This window comes from Eublepharis macularius, chromosome 5, assembly GCF_028583425.1.
Source record: "Eublepharis macularius isolate TG4126 chromosome 5, MPM_Emac_v1.0, whole genome shotgun sequence".
In the NCBI taxonomy this organism is placed as follows: Eukaryota; Metazoa; Chordata; class Lepidosauria; order Squamata; family Eublepharidae; genus Eublepharis; species Eublepharis macularius.
Window position 1 is genome coordinate 132,093,189 of NC_072794.1, and position 20,585 is coordinate 132,113,773.

The 20,585-nt window shown below is 41.3% G+C and overlaps 1 protein-coding gene across 1 annotated transcript in view; it reads left to right on the forward strand.

Annotated features, from left to right (window-relative positions):
* Nucleotides 1-20,585, forward strand: part of RBL1 (RB transcriptional corepressor like 1) — a 37,342-nt gene that overhangs the window by 2,443 nt on the left and 14,314 nt on the right. Inside the window, exons 2-14 of the mRNA XM_054980899.1 lie at nucleotides 151-284; nucleotides 1,226-1,426; nucleotides 1,898-1,962; nucleotides 2,053-2,181; nucleotides 2,270-2,430; nucleotides 3,725-3,774; nucleotides 4,779-4,965; nucleotides 6,297-6,463; nucleotides 9,695-9,807; nucleotides 10,920-11,023; nucleotides 12,268-12,405; nucleotides 13,131-13,295; nucleotides 13,708-13,843. Of these exons, the coding sequence (XP_054836874.1) occupies nucleotides 151-284; nucleotides 1,226-1,426; nucleotides 1,898-1,962; nucleotides 2,053-2,181; nucleotides 2,270-2,430; nucleotides 3,725-3,774; nucleotides 4,779-4,965; nucleotides 6,297-6,463; nucleotides 9,695-9,807; nucleotides 10,920-11,023; nucleotides 12,268-12,405; nucleotides 13,131-13,295; nucleotides 13,708-13,843 (1,750 nt within the window). The remainder of the gene's footprint in view (nucleotides 1-150; nucleotides 285-1,225; nucleotides 1,427-1,897; nucleotides 1,963-2,052; nucleotides 2,182-2,269; nucleotides 2,431-3,724; nucleotides 3,775-4,778; nucleotides 4,966-6,296; nucleotides 6,464-9,694; nucleotides 9,808-10,919; nucleotides 11,024-12,267; nucleotides 12,406-13,130; nucleotides 13,296-13,707; nucleotides 13,844-20,585) is intronic.

Here is a 20,585-nt window from a genome sequence, read left to right on the forward strand (position 1 = left end):
CTCAAATGTGAAATTAGGCAGTTTGACTAGTGACTTTTGGAATTGTCTATTCCTTTCTCAGGTTTATTACAGGTGCTTACATATAAAGACTTGAGGCTACAAACAGGATTGTTGCTCTTGAAGATTCCATTGATTATTTTCTTTTGACAGGGGGAAACTATACATTGGTTGGCATGTGCTCTGTATGTTGCTTGCCGTAAGAGTATAATCCCTACTGTAGGAAGTGGCCTAATGGAAGGAAATTGCGTCTCATTGACAAGAATACTACGTTCAGCAAAGCTAAGGTATTGGTCATTTTCTTTTTAAAGTAGTGAATGTGTGCTATATCTCTTCTCAGTATTTCCTCTTATTTTGTAGACATAAACTCATTTTGTATGTCTGTTCTCTTCAGACATTCAGAATAATCTGAACAGATTAAATATTTGCCATGACAAAAATTGGATAATTGGCTATTCAGAACATTCAATCATTTAACATGTCCCAATGAATTCAGTGAAGCTTAAGTATATCACTAACTCACTAAGATAGTTCTAAAAATCGTGGACCAGTTTGAAGTGTTTTTGCAATGAATTGTTGAACACTCTTTAATAAACCTAGTTGAGGTCTAATCCAGTCCTTGTTAATTTGAGCAGACAGCCTTTTGCCTACCCCCATATTCATGACGAGAAGAGCTAAAGTCTTGGTTGCAGGAGCCTGTGTCAACATGACAACAGGGAAACTAACAAATGGTGTTTCCTTCATTCCTTCTTTCTTTCCATTATTTATAGTTGATCTTTCTTGCTGAGACTCAAGTCAATACAAATCAAGTCAATACAAATCAACAGACTGGGACATTCAATAAACGATGCAAGAGGGTTTGGGTTGCAGAAATTTGAAAGCAAGCAGAAATCTTATACAGAGCTAAAACAATGCTGAAACAAAGTATAAATCTTTCAACATGGTGTGTTAAAGCCGAAATTACCTAATAGTATACTTACAGCAAGAGACAGTAAAGTTAGTTTTCTGGCCAAAGAATATGGCAGTGGGTAGTATATTGGATGTGAAGAATGTCCAAGCCCTTTTCAGAAAACTTAGTTCCCACATTCAGGTGCTAGTTATCAAGTACTGTGTAATTCAGTGGTATATGTGCACGTGTGAACTGGGGAAATAACAGTTGTTAAACTGCTATGTATGCTGATAAGTGTTACAGAATTTATAAAACCACAATCTATTTTTTCTTTTTAAGTTTAATTCAATTTTTTAGTAAAATGAAAAAATGGATGGATATGTCAAACCTGTCCCAGGAGTTCCGAGAGAGAGTAGAGAGGCTGGAAAGAAACTTTGAGGTGTCCACAGTGATTTTCAAGAAATTCAAACCAATATTTTTGGATATATTTCAAAATCCTTATGAGGAACAACCAAAGTTGCAGAGAAGCAGGAAACAAAGGTACTATTGGAGTGTTCAATTGTTCTAGGCTATTTGGTTTGTGTGTTGTCTAAAACTATTCAAATATAATATTTAGAAAGCTAGCTTGTATAATTTTTATTTACTGTTTTTAGATACTGTCTAGAACATTCTGCTAAATCATGTTGTGTAGAGGTAAAGACCATAGTAGAAGCCATGTGATGAGAAAGCTGTATAATGTAAAAGAATTGGCGAGACAATAGATTGATGGTAACAGTGACTCTTTCCTTTGGTTTGGCTAAGTGAATTATAATTAATGGTGGAACCCAGTGCATTAAAGTTGTTTTGCTGATCAAAAACTTAGTCCGGATACAACCCTGTAGTAGTTTGTGGCATTCATTTATTAGGGTCGTGAAATTAATCCACCAACTGCATGGTTCCTTTTGAAAATGGCTGTGAATGGGTTCTGAATAAATGTACTCAAGAATTGAAGCTTGGTCTTTCATCCCATAGACGAGTGCCTTGCAGTGTTAAAGACCTATTCAACTTCTGCTGGACACTATTTGTTTACACAAAGGGTATGTGATAGCTGAATTTGATTCCTTATATTAATTGTTGAATTATCTAGTGTTGTAGGGCTAATGAATCTGATTTGGTCTCTTCCCAAGGTAATTTCAGTATGATTGGAGATGATTTAGTGAATTCCTATCATTTGCTTCTGAGCTGCTTGGACCTAATTTTTGCAAATGTGCTTCTGTGTCCATATAAAAAAGACTTATTGAATTCATCTTTTAAAGGTATGTTCCTGATGTTTTCCTCTGAAATATAAAGTTGTTCATATGACTTTCTGAAATGGATTATTTAAGAATTCTGTCTTTCCTCAAGGTTTGCCAGCAAACTTCCATGCAGCAGACTTCAGGGCCTCTGAAGAACCTCCGTGCATTATTGCTACGCTCTGTGAATTACATGATGGCCTTTTAGTTGAAGCCAAGGGCATAAAGGAACATTATTTTAAACCATATATCTCAAAACTCTATGATAGAAAGGTATGCATTCACAAATAATTAACCAGTTATACAGTAGTAGTATTCAAAGGACTTCTGATGGATAGAGGTTGTCACATGGTGTGACTTGTAGAAGCTCAAGTAAAATGACATTTTGCTCTGAAGAATTGCACCATATGGTAAATGGACAAAACTACAGAGTTTGGGTTTAAGATCAAATTACCTTTATTTTGTTAATCAGCTCTTCATTTTTAAGTAAAAACCAGAGTTCAGCATCAAAAGGCTTGAATGGCTATTTTTAATTAATATGTGACCTCTTTCTCTGTTTGCAGTTCTTGGCCATTCTAGATCCCCCATCTTTCTGCCTGCCTTCTTGACCTTTTTTAGGATCAGAACAATTTAGCTAATGGCAATTAAAAATCCTCTGCCTGCTCCACCTTTCTGTAACATTTTGGCAGCTCAGCCAATACTATCTTAATCTTTGCCTTCAGTACAATTTCTTACTACATTATTGTATAGATGGTTGAGTAGTCACATCTTTAAGAAGAGATTTTAGTTCTGATTTTATTGTTTCATACCATCTTTTCATTCTTTAACGTGATGCAGATGAAAGGCAAAACCATAGTTTGGTAACTCGGCACAGTTTCACAGGATTGAATTCCATTCTTGCATAGGCAATGTGATGTAAATAGAAGTCACCTGTAACTGCTATTGTGGTTACTTCCAAATTGAATAGTTGTAAGTTATTTTTTCATGCCCAAAGAACATACATCTTCATGTATATTCTAGAGCCAAAGTAAAGAAAGAGGGAAATCTTTAGGAACCTGGCAGTAGGATTTCTAAAGAAGCTATTAAAAGAAGAAACATTGTGGTACCTTAAAGAGTGTCATATCTATAATGGCAGAAGCTTTTGTGAGCTAAAGCCCACTTTGTCAGATGCATCTGAAGTAGTGGGCTCTGACTAACAAAACTTTTTGCCATGATAACAGTCCTTAAGCACTTCATGACTGACTCTTCAGCAGACTAACACGGCTATTATCCCTCTGGAATTTGCCTTTATTGAAAGATGGTAAGCTTGCTTTGGGTACATTAGGAAAGCTCAATATAACACAGTTTGACCTATATTTTTTTTAAATTGGCAAGCATTAGAAAAGCCTAACTTACTGCAGGATATTTTTGAAACAAATAAAGAGGGACATTCATTTTTGACATAACGCTTATTCAGAGAACTTGCACTGAATCTGTCTAAAAGCCATGCTGTCAGAAATGGGCCTGTTAGCGGGGTGGTGGCGGTGGCAGAAACCTCTTAAAATGTAACTCTTTTCCACCCCCCCAGATTTTAAAAGGCGATTGTCTCTTGGATCTTAACAACTTTGTAGACAACAAGTAAGTGCGGTGCTTGATCTAAGGGAATTCAGCTGATTTCTTGCAAGTCAGTAGCTTTAGCATCCAGAGGTAAAATGTTTTGGAGTTGCTTCATTCTGTCGTGTGAGTGTAGCACAATAATTGTGGAAAAATATTCTTTGCTGTTTCAGAATTAATTACCAATCGTAGCATAATATAAGTCAAACCTTGATTATGCCCAACAACCCAAGCATGTGGATTTAGGAAGTTAGATATTAACTCAGTGGTATTCACTCTGTGGTTTGCAGAGAGCCACATTCTTAGTAATCATCAACAAAGAGAGACACATTCACATTCATTTTGGCATGAGCCTTGCACCTCAGGGAGGCCAACAGCTTACCTGCTCTCTGGCAACAGCTGTTTCAAGGTGGAAACCAACTGCCAACTTTCACCCCCAGTGGGCAAGGACCTTGCCTACTTTCCTGAAACATGAAGTGGGTGCCATATTACGGAACCGGGCTCAGAAGAGCCTGAGGTGGCTTATCAAAGAGCCATGTGTGGCTCCTTTGCCACTGAGTGAGTGTCACTGGGACAAGCCCATTTATGAAGACAGTGATTTAGTCTTCAAGCAAACAAAAATTCTGTTGGCTGCCATTTTAGATTTAAATTTTACTGAGCGGAGATGGACAATTGGTCAGCACGTGTGGTGAGCCCAGTCCTCTCCCTATTCAAGTTTATTCCTATTCCTGAGCCTGCTTGCGGGGAGGGCGGAATATAAATATGATAAAATAAATAAATAAATATTCTACTGGCCCTGTTAAATTAACTACTTTTTGTAAAATGAACCACATTTAACAGGGTTGTTTGATGTTACTTTACCCTATTTCCACCCCTTTAAAAATAGTTATTTTTACAGGTTTCAACATATATGAGCATAAATTAGAGAGCATATATAGAGATAAATATTATATATAGCAATAGATAAAATACAAAGGTAAATCAACACGGTGTAATAACACTTCCTGATAGTGTGTCTTGTCTTTCAGCAAAGCATTGAATAAGGAATATGAAGAATATGTTCTGACAGTAGGTGATTTTGACGAGAGAGTTTTCTTAGGAGCAGATGCAGAAGAAGAAATTGGAACTCCTCAGAAGTTCCATAGTGACATGCCAGGGGGGAAGGTAGCAATAAGAGTTCATATGGAGTGTCATCTTCAACAGCATTTTGAGAAGGTACTAAAATGTTATTTTTGGAGTAAAGTACATGTTGTGGTTGTTTCAGAGAGCAAGAATAATAAAGTATTTTCATTCTATTCATTGCCAACATGTTTTGATTCAGTACTTAGGAAACAGTAGTGAGTATAATTTCCTAACAGAATTTCTTGAATATATTCTCAGATGGACAACTGTAATGTGTGTTGCATTGCTTACTATCACAAGAATATGTTTTACATATACTTTAAGACATCTTATATTTATGTTGTATTCTGTGCTCCTATGGGTAATTCCACTTTCACCAAATAACTCTGGAAAGTAACAATTTTTTTTAACACTTTATATTAAATATAGTCTTAATTAAAACATTTTTGACATCTTCTATTCTGTGAGTAGGGAGAAAATACCAACACAACATGTCTGTTGGCTTGTTAGTTTAAGTGTTTCCCATAATGTATTTATTTCAAGAAGATAGTGTGGATGTAGATCCATTTAAATGTGTAGCTCTGTAAGTCTGACAAACTGTGTATATTCTATTTGATAACATTCTGAAATTCTTGTTGCTTAGTATGAAAGATCACCCACACATTTTGTCTGGCTCTGTTTTGTTCTTGGATTTATTTGTTGAATTATGCTTACAGCCTCAACATTAGACTTTCAGTATGTATGAACAAAAATCTATTGTATCCCATTGCTTTATCATTTCTATATATGTTTATGAAAAATGTGATGTTACTGTTCTTGAAGAAACTGTCTTAGGCTGTAGGAAGTATAAAAATATCCCACTTCTAATGGTTTACATGGAGAAGCTACAAACCTCTTTGTCAAAAAATAGACAGATGGAAAGAGCTATCATTCTTTGAAATTTTCATAGGTTTAGTAATACCTACATTTGTACAGTGAGTCCTGTCTTTGGTAGTATCCAAAATGATAGTTTTTACAGTTTAGATTATGATATGTACACATTTCTTATATGTTCTTGAATGTGTTCATTCTGGTGTTGCAATCCTAAGTAGAACTTTAAAAATATATATAATAGTTATTATGTATGATGTTTAAATACTTCAACATTAGGGGCTATGCAGTGAGAAATCCTTATAATTGGATGTTTACAAAAACTGGTTTCTGGGAGGTTAGGAGGAGCTCTTTCTGCCCTTTTGTTTACTGAGTCCTCAGGTAAAAGCAGAGTAGCAGTTCTTGGAAGTTTGAATTACCAGTGGTTTCCAAATAGCTGTTTGGAAGTGATGTAGTTGTAGTATTGTGATCTGCAGTTATGCATCTGAGTTTTGATAGGATTTATGGAGTTTTCAGTGGACCAAAACATTTTACAGAAGTTTCTCACTTGCTAGAAAAGATCTTTTGCACCTTCCACACCCTTGACTGGCAGAAGATACCTGAGAGAGAAAGAAGCAGTAATTACTCCAGTTGCTTCTGCAACACAAAGTGTAAGCAGGCTACAGAGTATTGTAGCAGGGCTGAAAAGTGCACCAAGTGAACAGCTTCTAGCTACTTTTGAGTAAGTGTGCAAAGTATTTCTTTGTTAAGATCCATTCATGTTTCTTTTGTCTCGCCTTCTTTCTGACTGTTTGTGGCTTTAAACTTGAGGAACAAGATTACCAAAAAAGCATACCGTGTTTCTCAAACAGCAGCCTTCTTACAATACCAAATGGTGAAATACTTTTGAAAATTAATGACCCCTGTAAAGAAATCTGTGATGTGGCATGGAGCAGGGGGCGGGGTCTTGCTGTTCAAAGAACAGGTCTAAAAAACACATTAAATGTTCCTTGTGAGTGTTTAAAATGCCATCAAGTTGCAGCCAAAGTGATCCCTGATGGGGTTTTCAGGCAAGAGACTGACAGAGGTAGTTTTCCATGCCTGCCTCTGCACAGCAACCCTGGTCTTTGGAGATCTCCTATCCAATTACTAACCAAGGTTGCTTAGCTTCCAATAGCTAACGAGATCAGACTTGCCTAGTCCATCCAGGTCAGGGCAAAAGTTCCTTAAATCCCACTATATGTACCTCTTTGGATCTTCATTACAAAATTTGATTTTCTACAGTTATTAACATGTGAAATTATTATTTTCTCTTTGGGCTTCTTGAAGTTCTGTATACTGATTTAAATACAACAAATGTTGAAGTCTAGTTAAAGAAAACTGAACATGAGGTATAGGTTTATTCTCTAAGAATGCATCCATAACTGCACCACATTGACGCTCCAAGCATATCTGGGTTCAAAAGACTGTACAGCTCCACAGCTGTTGTCCCTGTGATGTACAGGAACAATTGCCACAGCCCCTGCCAGGGAGCTCCAAACCTGTGATGCTCAGTTCCTTGACTAAAAATTGAGTCTGACCAGTCACTTCCAACTTCATCTTGGACCCACATTCTTAAGCACCAAACTGTGGTAAGGAAGTTTCAATTGAATTATCTGTGCCAGTGATATTTAGTCAGTGGCTTGGGAGCCACATGTGGCTCTTTGATGATACTACCTATGGCTCTTCCAGAGTTGCCAGGCCATCAACTGGCACCCAGGAGCTTTAGAGGTGAGGGCAAGGGGTAGAAATGACATTGCTGGATGTCAATTTCACTTACAAGTGAAAACCCAGATGTGGTGTCAGGCAACTCTCTGGACTTCCCAAAAACTCTTATGGTAATGCCATACGGTTTTGGGGAAATTCTCGAGTGTTGCCTGATGGTGCTGCTGCCACATCCAGGTTTTCACCTGAAAGTTATGTAGATGTGCCACATGACATTATTTCTCCCCCTCCCCCTTTCTCCTGGCAGGTAGAAGGGCCTAACTTCTGGGAGGGTGCCCACTCGAAGTGGGCAGATGTAACCTTGGCTCTTCTGAGCACCATTTCCCAACATGGCACCTGCCCCATATTTCAGGAAAGTAGACAAGGCTGTTGCCTGGTGTGGGTTGTGAATGACAGGTTGTTTCCATTTAGCACGGAGAGAGGTTCCAACCACCTTATCTCATACAATGCTAGAGTTCAACTTGAAGGGTATTTTAACATAGGGAAGCATAATTAAGAGAGCTGGAGAACATGAAAACTTGTACACTGTTTTGTGTCATCTGCCTGACTTTTCAAGTTCTTCCTGTTTCACTCCAGATATACAAGACTAGCTAAGGTTCAGCACTGGTGAGGGGAGGCAAGTCCTACATACTCGGAGGTACTCTGTTAATTTAAAAGGTTATAGATATACACGTTTAATATTAATACTTATATTTTATTGTATGTGTTCTGGGGTGGCACATACAGGGCATGCAGTAGTCATGTAGCTGTTCTGGAGGATGATAATTTCAAATATGGCTCTCCACAAGCCAGAGAGTGAGTACCAATACTGCATAACTTTTTTGAAATTCCACTAGTATTCAATCATAAGACATTTCTGGGTTTGGGAAAATCTGGATTCTCTGTGGTGCAATTATTTGGTAGCCTTAGAGTTGTTCATCATCAATTTGCATCCTTTGTTTTCCATTGTATTTTCCTAGTTGAATGTTTGGTTTGGTTTTTGCTAACACATGTTGGAATTTAAGCCAGTGAATTGGCCGACCAGGCAGCCAAGATGGCAAGCCAACACTATGGGGCATATAAAGATCTTCCATACTAATTTTTATTCTCATTTTCAAGTCTATACTGCTGGTAGACATGGGCACGAACCAAAAAAAACCCGAACCACGTGATTTGTGGTTCATAATATACCACAAACTTCCAACCTTTTCCCAGTTCGTGGTTCATGGCGTTTCAACCACCCTGCACTGGCTGCTGAAGCCAGTGCGGGGCGTTTGAAACAGACAGCCCCTTTCTTCTGCTGCCCAGGCAGCAGGAGAACCGGGCTATCAGTTTCACAGACCCCTGCACTGGTTTCAGCCGATGAGCTGAACCCAGCACGAGATCTGTGAAACTGACAGCCTCTTTCTCCTGCTGCCAGAGGCTGTCAGTTTCACAGCCTGTGAAACTCCGAACCGGCCACAGAACAGCTGGAAAAATTTGATTGTTCCGTAAAAATGCGTTCCCACAGAATGCGTGTTTCGGTGCAAACGAACCAGCCATTCCGTACGGAATTTTGTTCCATGGTTTGTTTCGTGTCCATCTCTAACTGCTGGTACAGTGGTAAAAAGCTGTGGGATAAGTGCTAACAATAAACTCTTTATTCTCAAAGCAATACCGCAGTCATGGTCAAATGCATACCTCAAGAACTGGTTGGCAAAGAATCAGTGACTTATTGCACAGGATTTTGGCAATACAGTTTTCCGACTCAAGTTGTGCTTGGTGGTTAATTGGGGTCAGTTGCCCACAATAGCATGAAGGGGGGGGGGTACTGACAGATCAAGTGAATTCTTTATTTCATGACAATTAAAACACATGTATTTATGCATGCATTTATTTATTTAAGCTGTGTTTATGCTATGATGATTTGTGACAGGTCAATCAACTGGAAAATTTATTACAATGTTAAACGTTGTCATTCATTATTAATTCACAATATATGCTTCTTATGTCCAAAGTTATGGAAGATGTCTTGAAGTAAGGCAGGGTTACAATTCAAATGGGGAATAGTAAGGGCAGAAAAACAGACTAGAAAGCTTAGTGGGTTTTTTTTCGTATTGGATTATAAACCTTTAAAAATGTTAAAATGTATGTTATTATCCTTATGGTATATAGAAACCTTTGTGGCACAAGACAATAAATAAAAACCTTTCTATTGTGTGTGCGTGCACACACGTGCACACTACTACAGATCTTGTGTACGCAACCCAGTGGAAAATATCACAAACAGAGTAAAAGATATAGGAGAAGCTTTCTGTCAGAGCTACACTCAGTCAACTGATGACCAGCCAGGATCACACATAGGTAAGATTGAAAGGGTGGGGGGGGGGAATAGAACATTATGAATTTCAAAGCCAGAGCTGTCAGAAGCTGTTGCAGAAAGGTTATTTGATCCTACTGACACATTCTGCTAATGGCAGTGTGTTCTTCTAGTGGAAAGAAGCCTTTGGCAGACACAGCAAGCTTTTTCACGGGTGGAAGGCTCCTTGCACCAGTAGAAAATGCCGTTTAGCAGAATAGATCTGTAGGATCCAGCACACTGAGAGTTTAATGATGGAACTTTTGTGTGGAAAATGGATGTATAAAGTATCTTTTATTTTGCCCCATTGCAGTTTAATTGCATGAAGAAGCATTTTGTAGCGTTACGTTACTGTTTTGTTCTTCTGAAACAGCACGATGCATTCCTAATGTCAATTAACTATGTCAGTCAAGGGATAAAAAAGTATATTACTAATAGCAGATATCAGTTAAAGTGGATAATTTGCAACTCAGTCATCTTTCCAGGAATAGCACCAGACTATTGCCTTGAAATTATTGTAGAAAGGAAGTTAGAGAAAGATGACCCATTTACCTAAGAGTGTATTTCATCTCGGCAGCTCCTGGTGGCATGCATGGTTCTGTTCTCCATTTCATTGCTAGAGCAGTTCTGTCAGGTGGATTCAGTTGAAAGAGTGGCTGCTCGATGGTTACTCAGGAAACTTCATAGCTGAACGGGAGATGTGATCAGGTCACCTTGGTCCTTGTCCAACACTAACCATAACACCTTGCCTTTTTTCTGTATCTGACTTACTCATATCAGGACCAACATTTTTTCAACATTTTAAAATTGTTTTGTTATCACTAAGCTGTATAACCATGGTGTCTGCTGTAAATAGAAACTGCCTTTTGCTCAAATTCTGCAGTGTCTGAGTAGCACACATATTTAGGTTGTATTTATAGCCCAGTCTTGGTGTAAGTATTCAGACTGGTGTATTCAGTGAGTGCTGCTTCCAGAATTTCTCTCTTAACATTTGCACCTTTTGATGTTCTCTTTTTCAGTATAAAGTCACATACTTCATTCCTTGTTGGGGAAAATATAGTTAAATGGTGTAAAACTCTTAAACCACAACATCATGAGTATTTGGTTTAAATTGCAGATTTTGCTGTAAACCGATTAAAATTGGCTGAAATTCTTTATTATAAAATTTTGGAGACCATAATGGTACAGGAAATGAGAAGGCTGCACGGGAAAGACATGACTGTAAGTAAATGCCTGGTGGAAAAATCTTACAGTCTCTTTGAGAATTTAATTAATACTTTAGGAATCCCAAAATATTAATTCTATTTTTGCATTCATAAGACAGCATTTGACACTGTGAATTTGTTTGCATATTTCTTTTATGTCAGGAGGTACCATAGCTCAGTGGTAGACATATTTTGAAAATTCAGTTTCCAGTGTCTCTAGTTAAAAGGATCTTGGATTTCCACGAACCTTGGAGAGCAGCCAGCAGCCAGAGTAGGCACTACTTGGCTAGGTAGACCAATAGTCTATCCGTACAAGGCAACTTCATATATTAATTGCATCGTCTTCTGTACTACTTTCTCCTTTAATTAGCCAGGAGTAAAAGAAGCTGCAGATATAATTTTTCCTTGATGATTGAAGTCGGATTGGTCTTTCCTGTGGAACCATCAGCATTAATTTTCTAGTGTGGAAATATCTTAGAATTATTAGTCTTTTTAATTATTAGTTTCTTCCATTTAAATTAGTACTTATTTCTAGAACAAATTCAGTTTTATAACATTTATTAATAGAGTATAGTCCTAATATTCTATAGAGGGAGCAATCCTAAGCATTCTTAGAATTCTACTCAGGCCTGTTCAATAGGGCTTCCTCCCAGGAAAGTGTTCTTAGAGTTGAGCTGAAAGTTTGCTCTTGGAAAAATAATCAGTGTTGACCATGAAACAATAGCTTGTTATTAGAAAAAGTTTGTCTCTTAAAATTATTGCACTGAGATTTTACTATATGACAGTCGTTTGTAACAGAATAATTGAAAGAACTTCTCCAAAAAAGAGAACACTGTAACTAGAAATTGAATAAGGCTGTTAATCCGTAGCTGAGTGTTCTGTTGTCACTAAGCTGTATGGCGGGACAACTTTCACACAAATCTTGGTTCTTCTTTCAAAACTGCTTATTCATTTCATTCTCAGTACTAATAATAACAGTGCTCTTATATACCGCTCTTCTAGACAGATTTTTGCCTCATTCAGAACAAAGTGTTATCGTTATTTCTACAATACAGCTGGGGAGCTGGAGCTGAGAAGAGTGGCTTACCTAAGGCCACTTGCTGAGCTCATGGCAGTAGTGGGATTTGAACCCAAGAGTGCTGATTTGCAGGCCAGCCACATAACCAATATGCTACAATAGTAGACACTGAAAAGGACCCTGATTTCCTGTTTCTCTTATGGTTATGGGCTGTAATTGTTCTCATTGATTGTTCTCTCTAGGCTCTTTTAGAACAAGATATTTTCCATCGTTCCCTAATGGCATGTTGTTTGGAGATTGTGCTCTTTGCATATAGTTCATCACGAACCTTCCCATGGATCATCGAAGTTCTTAACCTCAAACCATTCTATTTTTATAAGGTAAACATAAGTGAAGAATGTCAAAGGGATGTTTCATGTGCTGTGCATCATCATCGGATGTTGCTGCCAATTGGTACACTTGATAGAGAGCAGTGGCTGATCCCAGCACTCTGGCTAGTGTATCTGAGTGAGGCATAAGTGTGCTGCATTCACATAACCTTTCTAAGTGCTCCTTAAATTTTCTTGGGTATATACCTAAATAAATCTAATATGTGGATGGCTCAGATTATTTGCCTTTAATAATGGTAAGAGAAGCCTAGAAAACTTGGTGTAAAGTTCATGAAACTAACTTAAGGTTTATGTTAGTTTTATCTTCAAAGAGATTGTTAGAATTGCTTAGTTTTTGTGAAAATACCATCAGGCAGAAAATAGGAAGAGTAGTTAAAAAGGACATCATTGAACTGGATTTACAGGTGGTTTCTATTTGGAAGACCTTCCTTCTTACTACTTATACAAATGAAAGTTTGTGGTAGTGGGAGTCACATTGCTTGGATAATTCTAAAAATCCTTCTCCTGTACCATTTGTGAACTCACATTATAAAATCAGAAGTTGTGTGACCTGTGCAGGGTAATTTTCTTGGATACTGTGTACTTGAGGCTATATATAAGTCCAAAACTAAAAGCTGATGAACAAGAGAAATGAATCTTTTGGATTATGGAAATTAAACCTCATACATAAGTAGGGGGGGAATGTATAAAGACCAAACTGCTTTATTTTGTTCAAGGTGATTGAAGTCTTGATTCGGTCAGAAGAAGGCCTCTCTAGAGATACGGTGAAGCATCTCAACAGCATTGAGGAACAGATTCTTGAAAGTTTAGCCTGGACAAAAGATTCTGCACTGTGGGATGCACTCCAAGCATCAGAAAACAAAGTTCCCACCTGTGAAGAAGTATGTTGGCAGGCAAATAAATAAATGGAAAAATATGCAGGAGTCATACTTATATTGAGGAACAAGGGGGGAAATCTCAGATAATTTGTTTTTATTTGATGAGTTTTTAATCCCACCTTTCTTCCAAGCAGCTCGCAGTGGTGTATGTGGTTTTCCCCTTTTCTATTTTATCCTCAGAACAAGCCAGTCAGGTAGGCTAGGCTGAGAGAGACTCAAGGCACCTAGTTAATTTTATAGCAGTCAGAGATTTAAACCCAGTCTTACACCAAAATTCAAAACCATTGCACCACACTGGCTCTTAAATTAGAACATTTAATGTAATACTCTTTATTTTAATAAAACCAAACAACCTATATGTAAAAAAGGAGTATAGTTCCTATTTCTTGAAAAGTTTTCACCTCTTCTTTTCCAGGTAGTATTCCCATGTAATTTTGAAACAGGAAATGGGGGAAGAGGACTGGGACATCTGCCTACGATGCCAGTGTCTCCTATAGTGCATCCTCGAGTAAAGGAAGTTCGGACAGATCTCGGGGGAAATCTTAGACGGGGTAAGTTCAGTGTTTGTTTTTCTGCCCCTGCCTTGCATTTGATTATGTTTTGTCTCTGAAAGTAGTAATATTAAAGGTGTCCCTTTAGTGTGATGATTGATTGGAGTCAGTGACCTGAGTTTTATTTAAAAGCTAGCATTTAAATCTGAACCTGAAAGGGATATGGGCCAGGATGCTTGCAAAGAGTTTTGTGCTGATTTTGAATAAAAAAGCATTGCACAAATTTTCTTCTTGTTTTTGGCAAGAAGAAATTAGAAAGTGTTTGTCTACTCTGTCAGTTGGAGGAAGGTGTCCTTACAAGGGGTTATGCCCCCCACTGCTTCTCCTCATGCCTCTTGTTCCTTGGGCAGAGTTTAATGCAAATTAATTTGCTGAAATTATCAGTTGTCCTAAGGGTGAAACTCCCAGTTCATGCTCTGCCAAGTTTCGTGGCAAGACAAGCTTCTAGCTCTCTCCTTAGTTGAAATAATTAACATGCCTAAGCATCTAAAAATTCCTTGGAGTACTCAGCAGCCTTGTGCCTCCTCTCATCTGCTTCTCAAGCCAAGAAGAAAAAGTTGCTGTGGTCAGCCTGGTGCCCTTCCTCCCCAGATCCACTCACTGTCCAGTGCACTTCAGTGACTTCTTCTTTACCTGTGCCAGAGTGGCTGGAGCATCTCTGTTGTGCTCTTAAGTGGATGAGCCTTCCTTTTTCTTGGAAGACTTGGTGAAGGCAACAGCAGCTTCTGCCAGCCCTGAAGCGTTGGAGGTGGCAGGGCTAGAAGATGGGGCTATTTCTCACTCTGCTGTCCTTGCAACAACTGACTCCCTTGGGACCCAGATGCCACTTCCAGAGCAAGTTGCAGCGGCAGCCTTGCTATCCCAAGGAGTGCCTGACCACAAAGGCTCTTACAGGTCAGTTCCAGCCTCTCTGCCCATGCCCATGGAGTGAGTAATTCTCAGCAGGATTCAGGGAAGGAGGCTGTGATACTCAAACAGACTTGCCAAGGACTTGCTTATCTTGATAATTCCCTAGTCCACCCCCAGTTTTAGATGGAACTTCAATTCCACCCAGTCATCTATAATTGAATCACCCAGAAGGTAGTGGGAGATATGTAGAAAAGGCAGGAGTGGGAACTGGTCAGCAAAATCAGTAAAAGTCAGATTTTTCATCTTGGGCAGCAATTTGTCAGTTTTTTAAAAAATTGGTCAGCAAAGTCAGCATTTCTTTGTTTCTTGTGAATGCAGTTTGTGTTTTTGTTTGAAAAGACAAAACCATCTGGACATCCAAAATACCCACTGGTTACCAAGGTGGTGAAAGCAGCATTATCGTTATCATATGGTAGTGTGGACATAGAAAGAGGTTTTTCAAAATCTGGATGCAGTTTGACCGATGAAAGGGCCAGCATGTCAGAGAGAACTTTGAATGCTCACCTGATGGTCAAAGAAACTTTATCCTACTATATAATTCCCTTAGCATCTATCCGACGACTCACATTGATGCTGGTGCGCCTGCACGGGGCGCACCAGCATAAAAGCGCGCCGGGGAAGGCCGCCAATGGAGGGCGTGGGCTAGGTAGCCCAGCTGGAAGAAGAGGGCGGCGCAGGAAGAGTGATGCGCTCAAGCCCCAGTGGAGCCCGGGCGACGGCGAAGCGCCCTTGCCCCTCGGAGCTCCACCGAGCCGCGCTGCGCCGCTCTCGGAGGGGCCTGGGCAGGCAAAATGCCCATCGCCCTCGGAGCCCTGCCACACCACGCCGCAGCGCTCTTGACGGGGCCCGGGCAGGCGAAGCGCCCATCCCCCTCGGAGCCCCACCGCGCTGCTCTCACCGGGGGCCGGGTGGAGGCAAAATGTCTGTCAGCCTCGGAGCGCTACCGAGCTGCGCCGCGGCGCTCTCGGCGGGGCCCAGGCAGGTGAAACGGCCCTCGCCCTGCAGAGCTGCAGCGCGGGCAGGGCAGGCAAAGCGCCCGTCGCCCTCGGAGCCCTACCGAGCCACGCTGCGCCGCTCTTGGCGGGGCCCGGGCGGGTGAAACACCCATCCCCCTTGGAGCCGTGCTGTGCCACGGCGCTCTCAGCAGGGACAGGGCGATGGGGCATGAGCAATGCGCCCATCGCCCTGCGAGGCCCACTGAAGCCGGGCATGTGGAGGGAAGAGCGAACCCACTCTGCCCTCCCTCCCTGGCTCCACACCCCGCCTTCCAGGCCTCCCCAGACCCCTCCTGCCTTTCCACCCTCCCCAAACCACCCCTTGCCTTTCCTACCTGCCATCCCGCCCCACACCCTTCCTGCCTTTCCACCCTCCCCAAACCCCCATTGCCTCCCTACCTGCCATCCCTCCCCAGACCCCTCCTGCTTCTCCATCTTCCCCAACCCCCCCTTGCCCTTCCTACCTGCCATCCCTCCCCAGACCCCTCCTGCCTTTCCACCCTCCCCAAACCACCCCTTGCCTTTCCTACCTGCCATCCTGCCCCACACCCTTCCTGCCTTTCCACCCTTCCCAAACCCCCATTGCCTCCCTACCTGCCATCCCTCCCCAGACCCCTCCTGCTTCTCCACCCTCCCCAACCCCCCTTGCCCTTCCTACCTGCCATCCTGCCCCACACCCCTCCTGCATCTCCACCCTCCCTAAACCCCCATTGCCTCCTTACCTGCCATCCCTCCCCAGAACCCTCCACCCTCCCCAAACCCCATTGCCTCCCTACCTGCCATCCGTCCCCAGACCCCTCCTGCTTTTCACCTCTCCCCAGACCCCCCTTGCCCCCCACCTGCCAGCCCTTCCTAACCACCTCCCCCCTCAGCCCTCCCCAGCTTTCTAGAGCCTGTTGTATTTATTTGCACAATGGGCTCTGTTTCTAGTATGTATATGAAAACAAGGTACACCATATTAATATCACAGAGGAGCTTTTACAGATGGCAAGAACAGCTCACATTCATTACAAACAATATTATGATGAACAGCGTGCCATTAAAGAGAAGGAGCAAAAAGAAAAAGAAAAGGAAGGGAAAAGTCAGAGTAGTTAGAAAAGTTTAAGAAGATAGAAAGTGAAAAGGATTGTATACAAGAGAAGGAAATAAAACTGAAAAAGCTGAGACAAGAACAGAACAAGAAGAGGATGATTGCTCGAACATTGCTAAGTGATGCAACCAAACGTGTAAAGGAGGCTGCTGAGAAAAAGGATATGGTGGGATTCAGCTTGTGCTAGAAGGAGCGGAGAAAGCGACGGAAGAAGAGGACAAGAAAAAAATGCTGGCAGATGCAGTGCAGAAAACTGGTGAGAAACAAAAGAGTGTTAATGACTTCTTTTTTCAGCAAAAAAAACCAAAGATAAAGTAAAAGCAAAGACAAATCTTACCTTACAGTAATTATGTTTTGTTTTAATGTTTTGCTGCTTTATTATCTGCAGTATGCAATTATTTTTAAAAATAATCTTTTTGCCTTAAATTTTGTACAATAATAAACTATTGTCCTATCTCCATTAAAAAAAATTCAATAAAAAGGTGTGTGGTGACTGGCTATGAGGATGGTGGAAGCCAGATAATAATAATTTTTAAATGAAGTCCCAGTTTTACTTTTAAACCGCTAATTTATCGATAGGCCGAAATTAAATTTGTCAGTAATTTGTCAGCTTTTTGTCAGCTTCTTTGGAATTTTGGTCAGCAAAATCAGCAATTTTAACCCTTTGACTAGTTTTCACCCCTGAAAAGGCAGAGAAAATGGAAAAGAGGTCACAGGAGGTGAAGGGGGAGGCTTCCTCATTATCTGCCTCCTGTCCCTCTCCCCTTAGATCTAAAACATACAGGAGATATTCCTCTAGAAGGTATCGTCCCTGACTTATTCCTCTGAGGACTCTGGCTTCTGCTATTCTGATCTCAGGGCATCAGCTACTGGCAGGGCTTTGAAGAATGAGCATCATTTTCACCATCCCATCCTTCCTGCCGTGGCAGCCATTTCCTCAACAGTTCCCCTGCACATGGTGATCTTCATTGCCCTTTCTAGCCACTTAACATCATTGCAGTCTGAGTTTTGTTCAAAAGCAGTTCATTCAGAACAAGAAAAGGAATCTAGGGGATAGGAAGAATGAGATATCTTTTTCAAAGGTCCACGAGGCTTCGGCTCTCACTATCAAAACCAGTTCTGCCTTTTCCTTCTTTTCCAGGACTACAGTCCTGTGGATAGAAAACCTCCTGGAGGGCCCTATCCTGGACTCAGTCAGGCTCAAACAGACCTTAACTGAAAATCAAGAAAGCTGTTGCATTCTTAAGTGGATATCAGCTTCAGCGCCATTGAATATCGGCCATATCAGATTTAGTTGAATTCTCTATGTGTCAGGACTGCAGATATCATGGTCTGCTTCAGTTTATGGCTAAAACATTGGAAAGGGGACCTTTTGACAAAATCTGACCTTTCTGCCTGTACTTTATGGAGGTGAGTGTAACTCTTTGGGGATGCAGCCCTCAAAGAAGTACAGGATGAGACAAGGGAAAGAAGAAGGCACTGCCTTCTGCTTCTAGAAAGGATGACTCAAAACTCCAGACCTTCATGTAGTTTCTTTTGTCCCTTTAGAAGCTCCTTGCGCAGCAGAAACAACAGGTCCTCTTGGAATAAATCCATATTCCATCCCAGGTCATAAAATAGTTCCCAGGGTACTATTTCCATCTTCAAAACCAGAAAAAAGTAGTTCCATTCCCTTTGCCGTCATAGGTGAATGTCTCCTGTCCTTTGCTCCAGTCTGGCTACAGATAGATGGATCCACCAGATGGTCACCCCGGGTACAGGATAGACCTCTCCCAGCCAGCCATCTACCAGTTCATCCTGTCTCCCAAATTAAGGAAGGAGGCATGTCGCTGACTCATGTAACAAACCATTAAGCACCTCATCCGGATCAGGCTATAGAGCCAGTGTCAAAGAAGGAAATTTTTTTCATAGACCTAACTTGTAGTAGTCAAGAGAAACAGAAACTGGAGGGCAATTCTAGATCTGAAGCACCTCAACAGACTTGTGAGGAAGAGGTGATTCTGTTCCATAGTAACAGTCTTCCCATGCAGGGGACTTCCTGGCATTCAAAGAGCTCAAGGAGGCCTACCGTCACGTTCCAATACACCCTTCCTCAGGGAAATTCCACCCCTTTGCCTGTGGCTCCAGCCCCTTTCAGTATGGAGTGGTCCCATTTGGTCTGTCTTCCTCCCCACAGTCTTCACCAAACTTATGGCACCTCTCAGATTTCAGAGAGTATATTATCTACCCCTAACTGGATGACCACCTAATCCTGTCCAAGTTCAGGAGTTAGGGCTGGCTCCGTGTCCAGCTAATGCTTCAGACCCTGAGACAACATGGGTTCCAGAAAATCATCTTGATTCTATCTCAGAACATAGTCTATCTGTGGACACCAATCGACACCTCTCTCCACACTCCACCTCCTGAAAGACTGCATCTCAAACCTCATGAAAGCCCTCCCACCAGTCCAGCAGTCTTCCTCAGTGGACCTTACGATCCTAGCCCACATATTGTGCCTGATGATTTTATGTGTCTAGACAGTTCTCTGGGAGTGATTCCACTTGCTGTCTCTGCAGGGCAGTACTGCACCCTGCAGCACCAGCGCATTCAGATCAAATTCCCAGAGGAGTGCATAGGTCCTTCCCTGGTGTCTTCAGGACATCAGCCTCTGAAGAGACATGCCCTTTCCAGATCCTCCAAGAAAGCAAGTTACCACTATTTGCAAATCTCAGCTGGGGAGCCCATTGTGGACATATGGCACAAGGCAAATGTACCTAGACAGAAGCCATCATCAGTTAGCTGGAACTACAAGCAATTCACCTGTAGCCCTCCTCAAATTCCACAGTTTGGTCTAAGGAAAAGACATTCTCATTCTCACCACCAGCGTGATGGAAATGACACACACAAACTGATAAGCTGGCATAAGGTCCAGGAGGCATCCTTCCTTTTCCAGGCCACACATCCTCAATCTGGGTATAGCATCTAATGAAGCCTTCAGCCTCAGAGCCAAGTGGTTTAGCTGGCTGGACATAGACCCAAAAGAATAGGCCTTAAACCCAGGGTCTTAAAAGTGGTGACCAGGAGGCTTGGCTTCCCCTGCCTAGACCTCAGCAATCAGCAACAAGCCTCCGAGATTCCTCTCCAGGTTCTGGTCAGATGAGGCAGAGGTGAAAGATGCTTTGACAATGCATTGGCTCCTAGCGCTGTTCTATGCTTTCCCTCCAACTTTTTACTTATGCAGAACTCTCAACAATATCAGGAGAGTGAGGGTAGATGCCATCTTCACAGCCCCACCAGCGTGATCTACATAAATTGCCCTTGAGCCTCTCCAATCCAGTCCTCTGAGAGTTCTCTACTTTAAGGTAGCCTTCCTGATAGCTAACATGTCAACAAGAAGAGTTTCAGAGCTCTCATCTTTTGCTCCTTCTAAAGATACTCTGTGGTTCATTCATTGATCTAAATCGGTTTTGCAAAGCTCTTTCAAGCAGTGTTAAGGAGCAGTAGCCTAGTGTGAATTTGCTGTCAGCTTTGCACTCCCATGTAAACTGTGGGGCTGTCAATTTTCCCTAGAAACACCTGGTTGCAATTATTAAATGAAACATTCAGTTCAATAGTAAACATGTAGACTCTGGAAGAGAATTTTTAGACAAGGAATTTCGGTGACTGCAAAAAATTATTTTGAAATTGTTGTTGTATCTATATGATTATACTGTGTCTCAGAACTCATTCCTGAAATTTAAAGCCATGTCTTTCTGTCTTACTGCTCTTT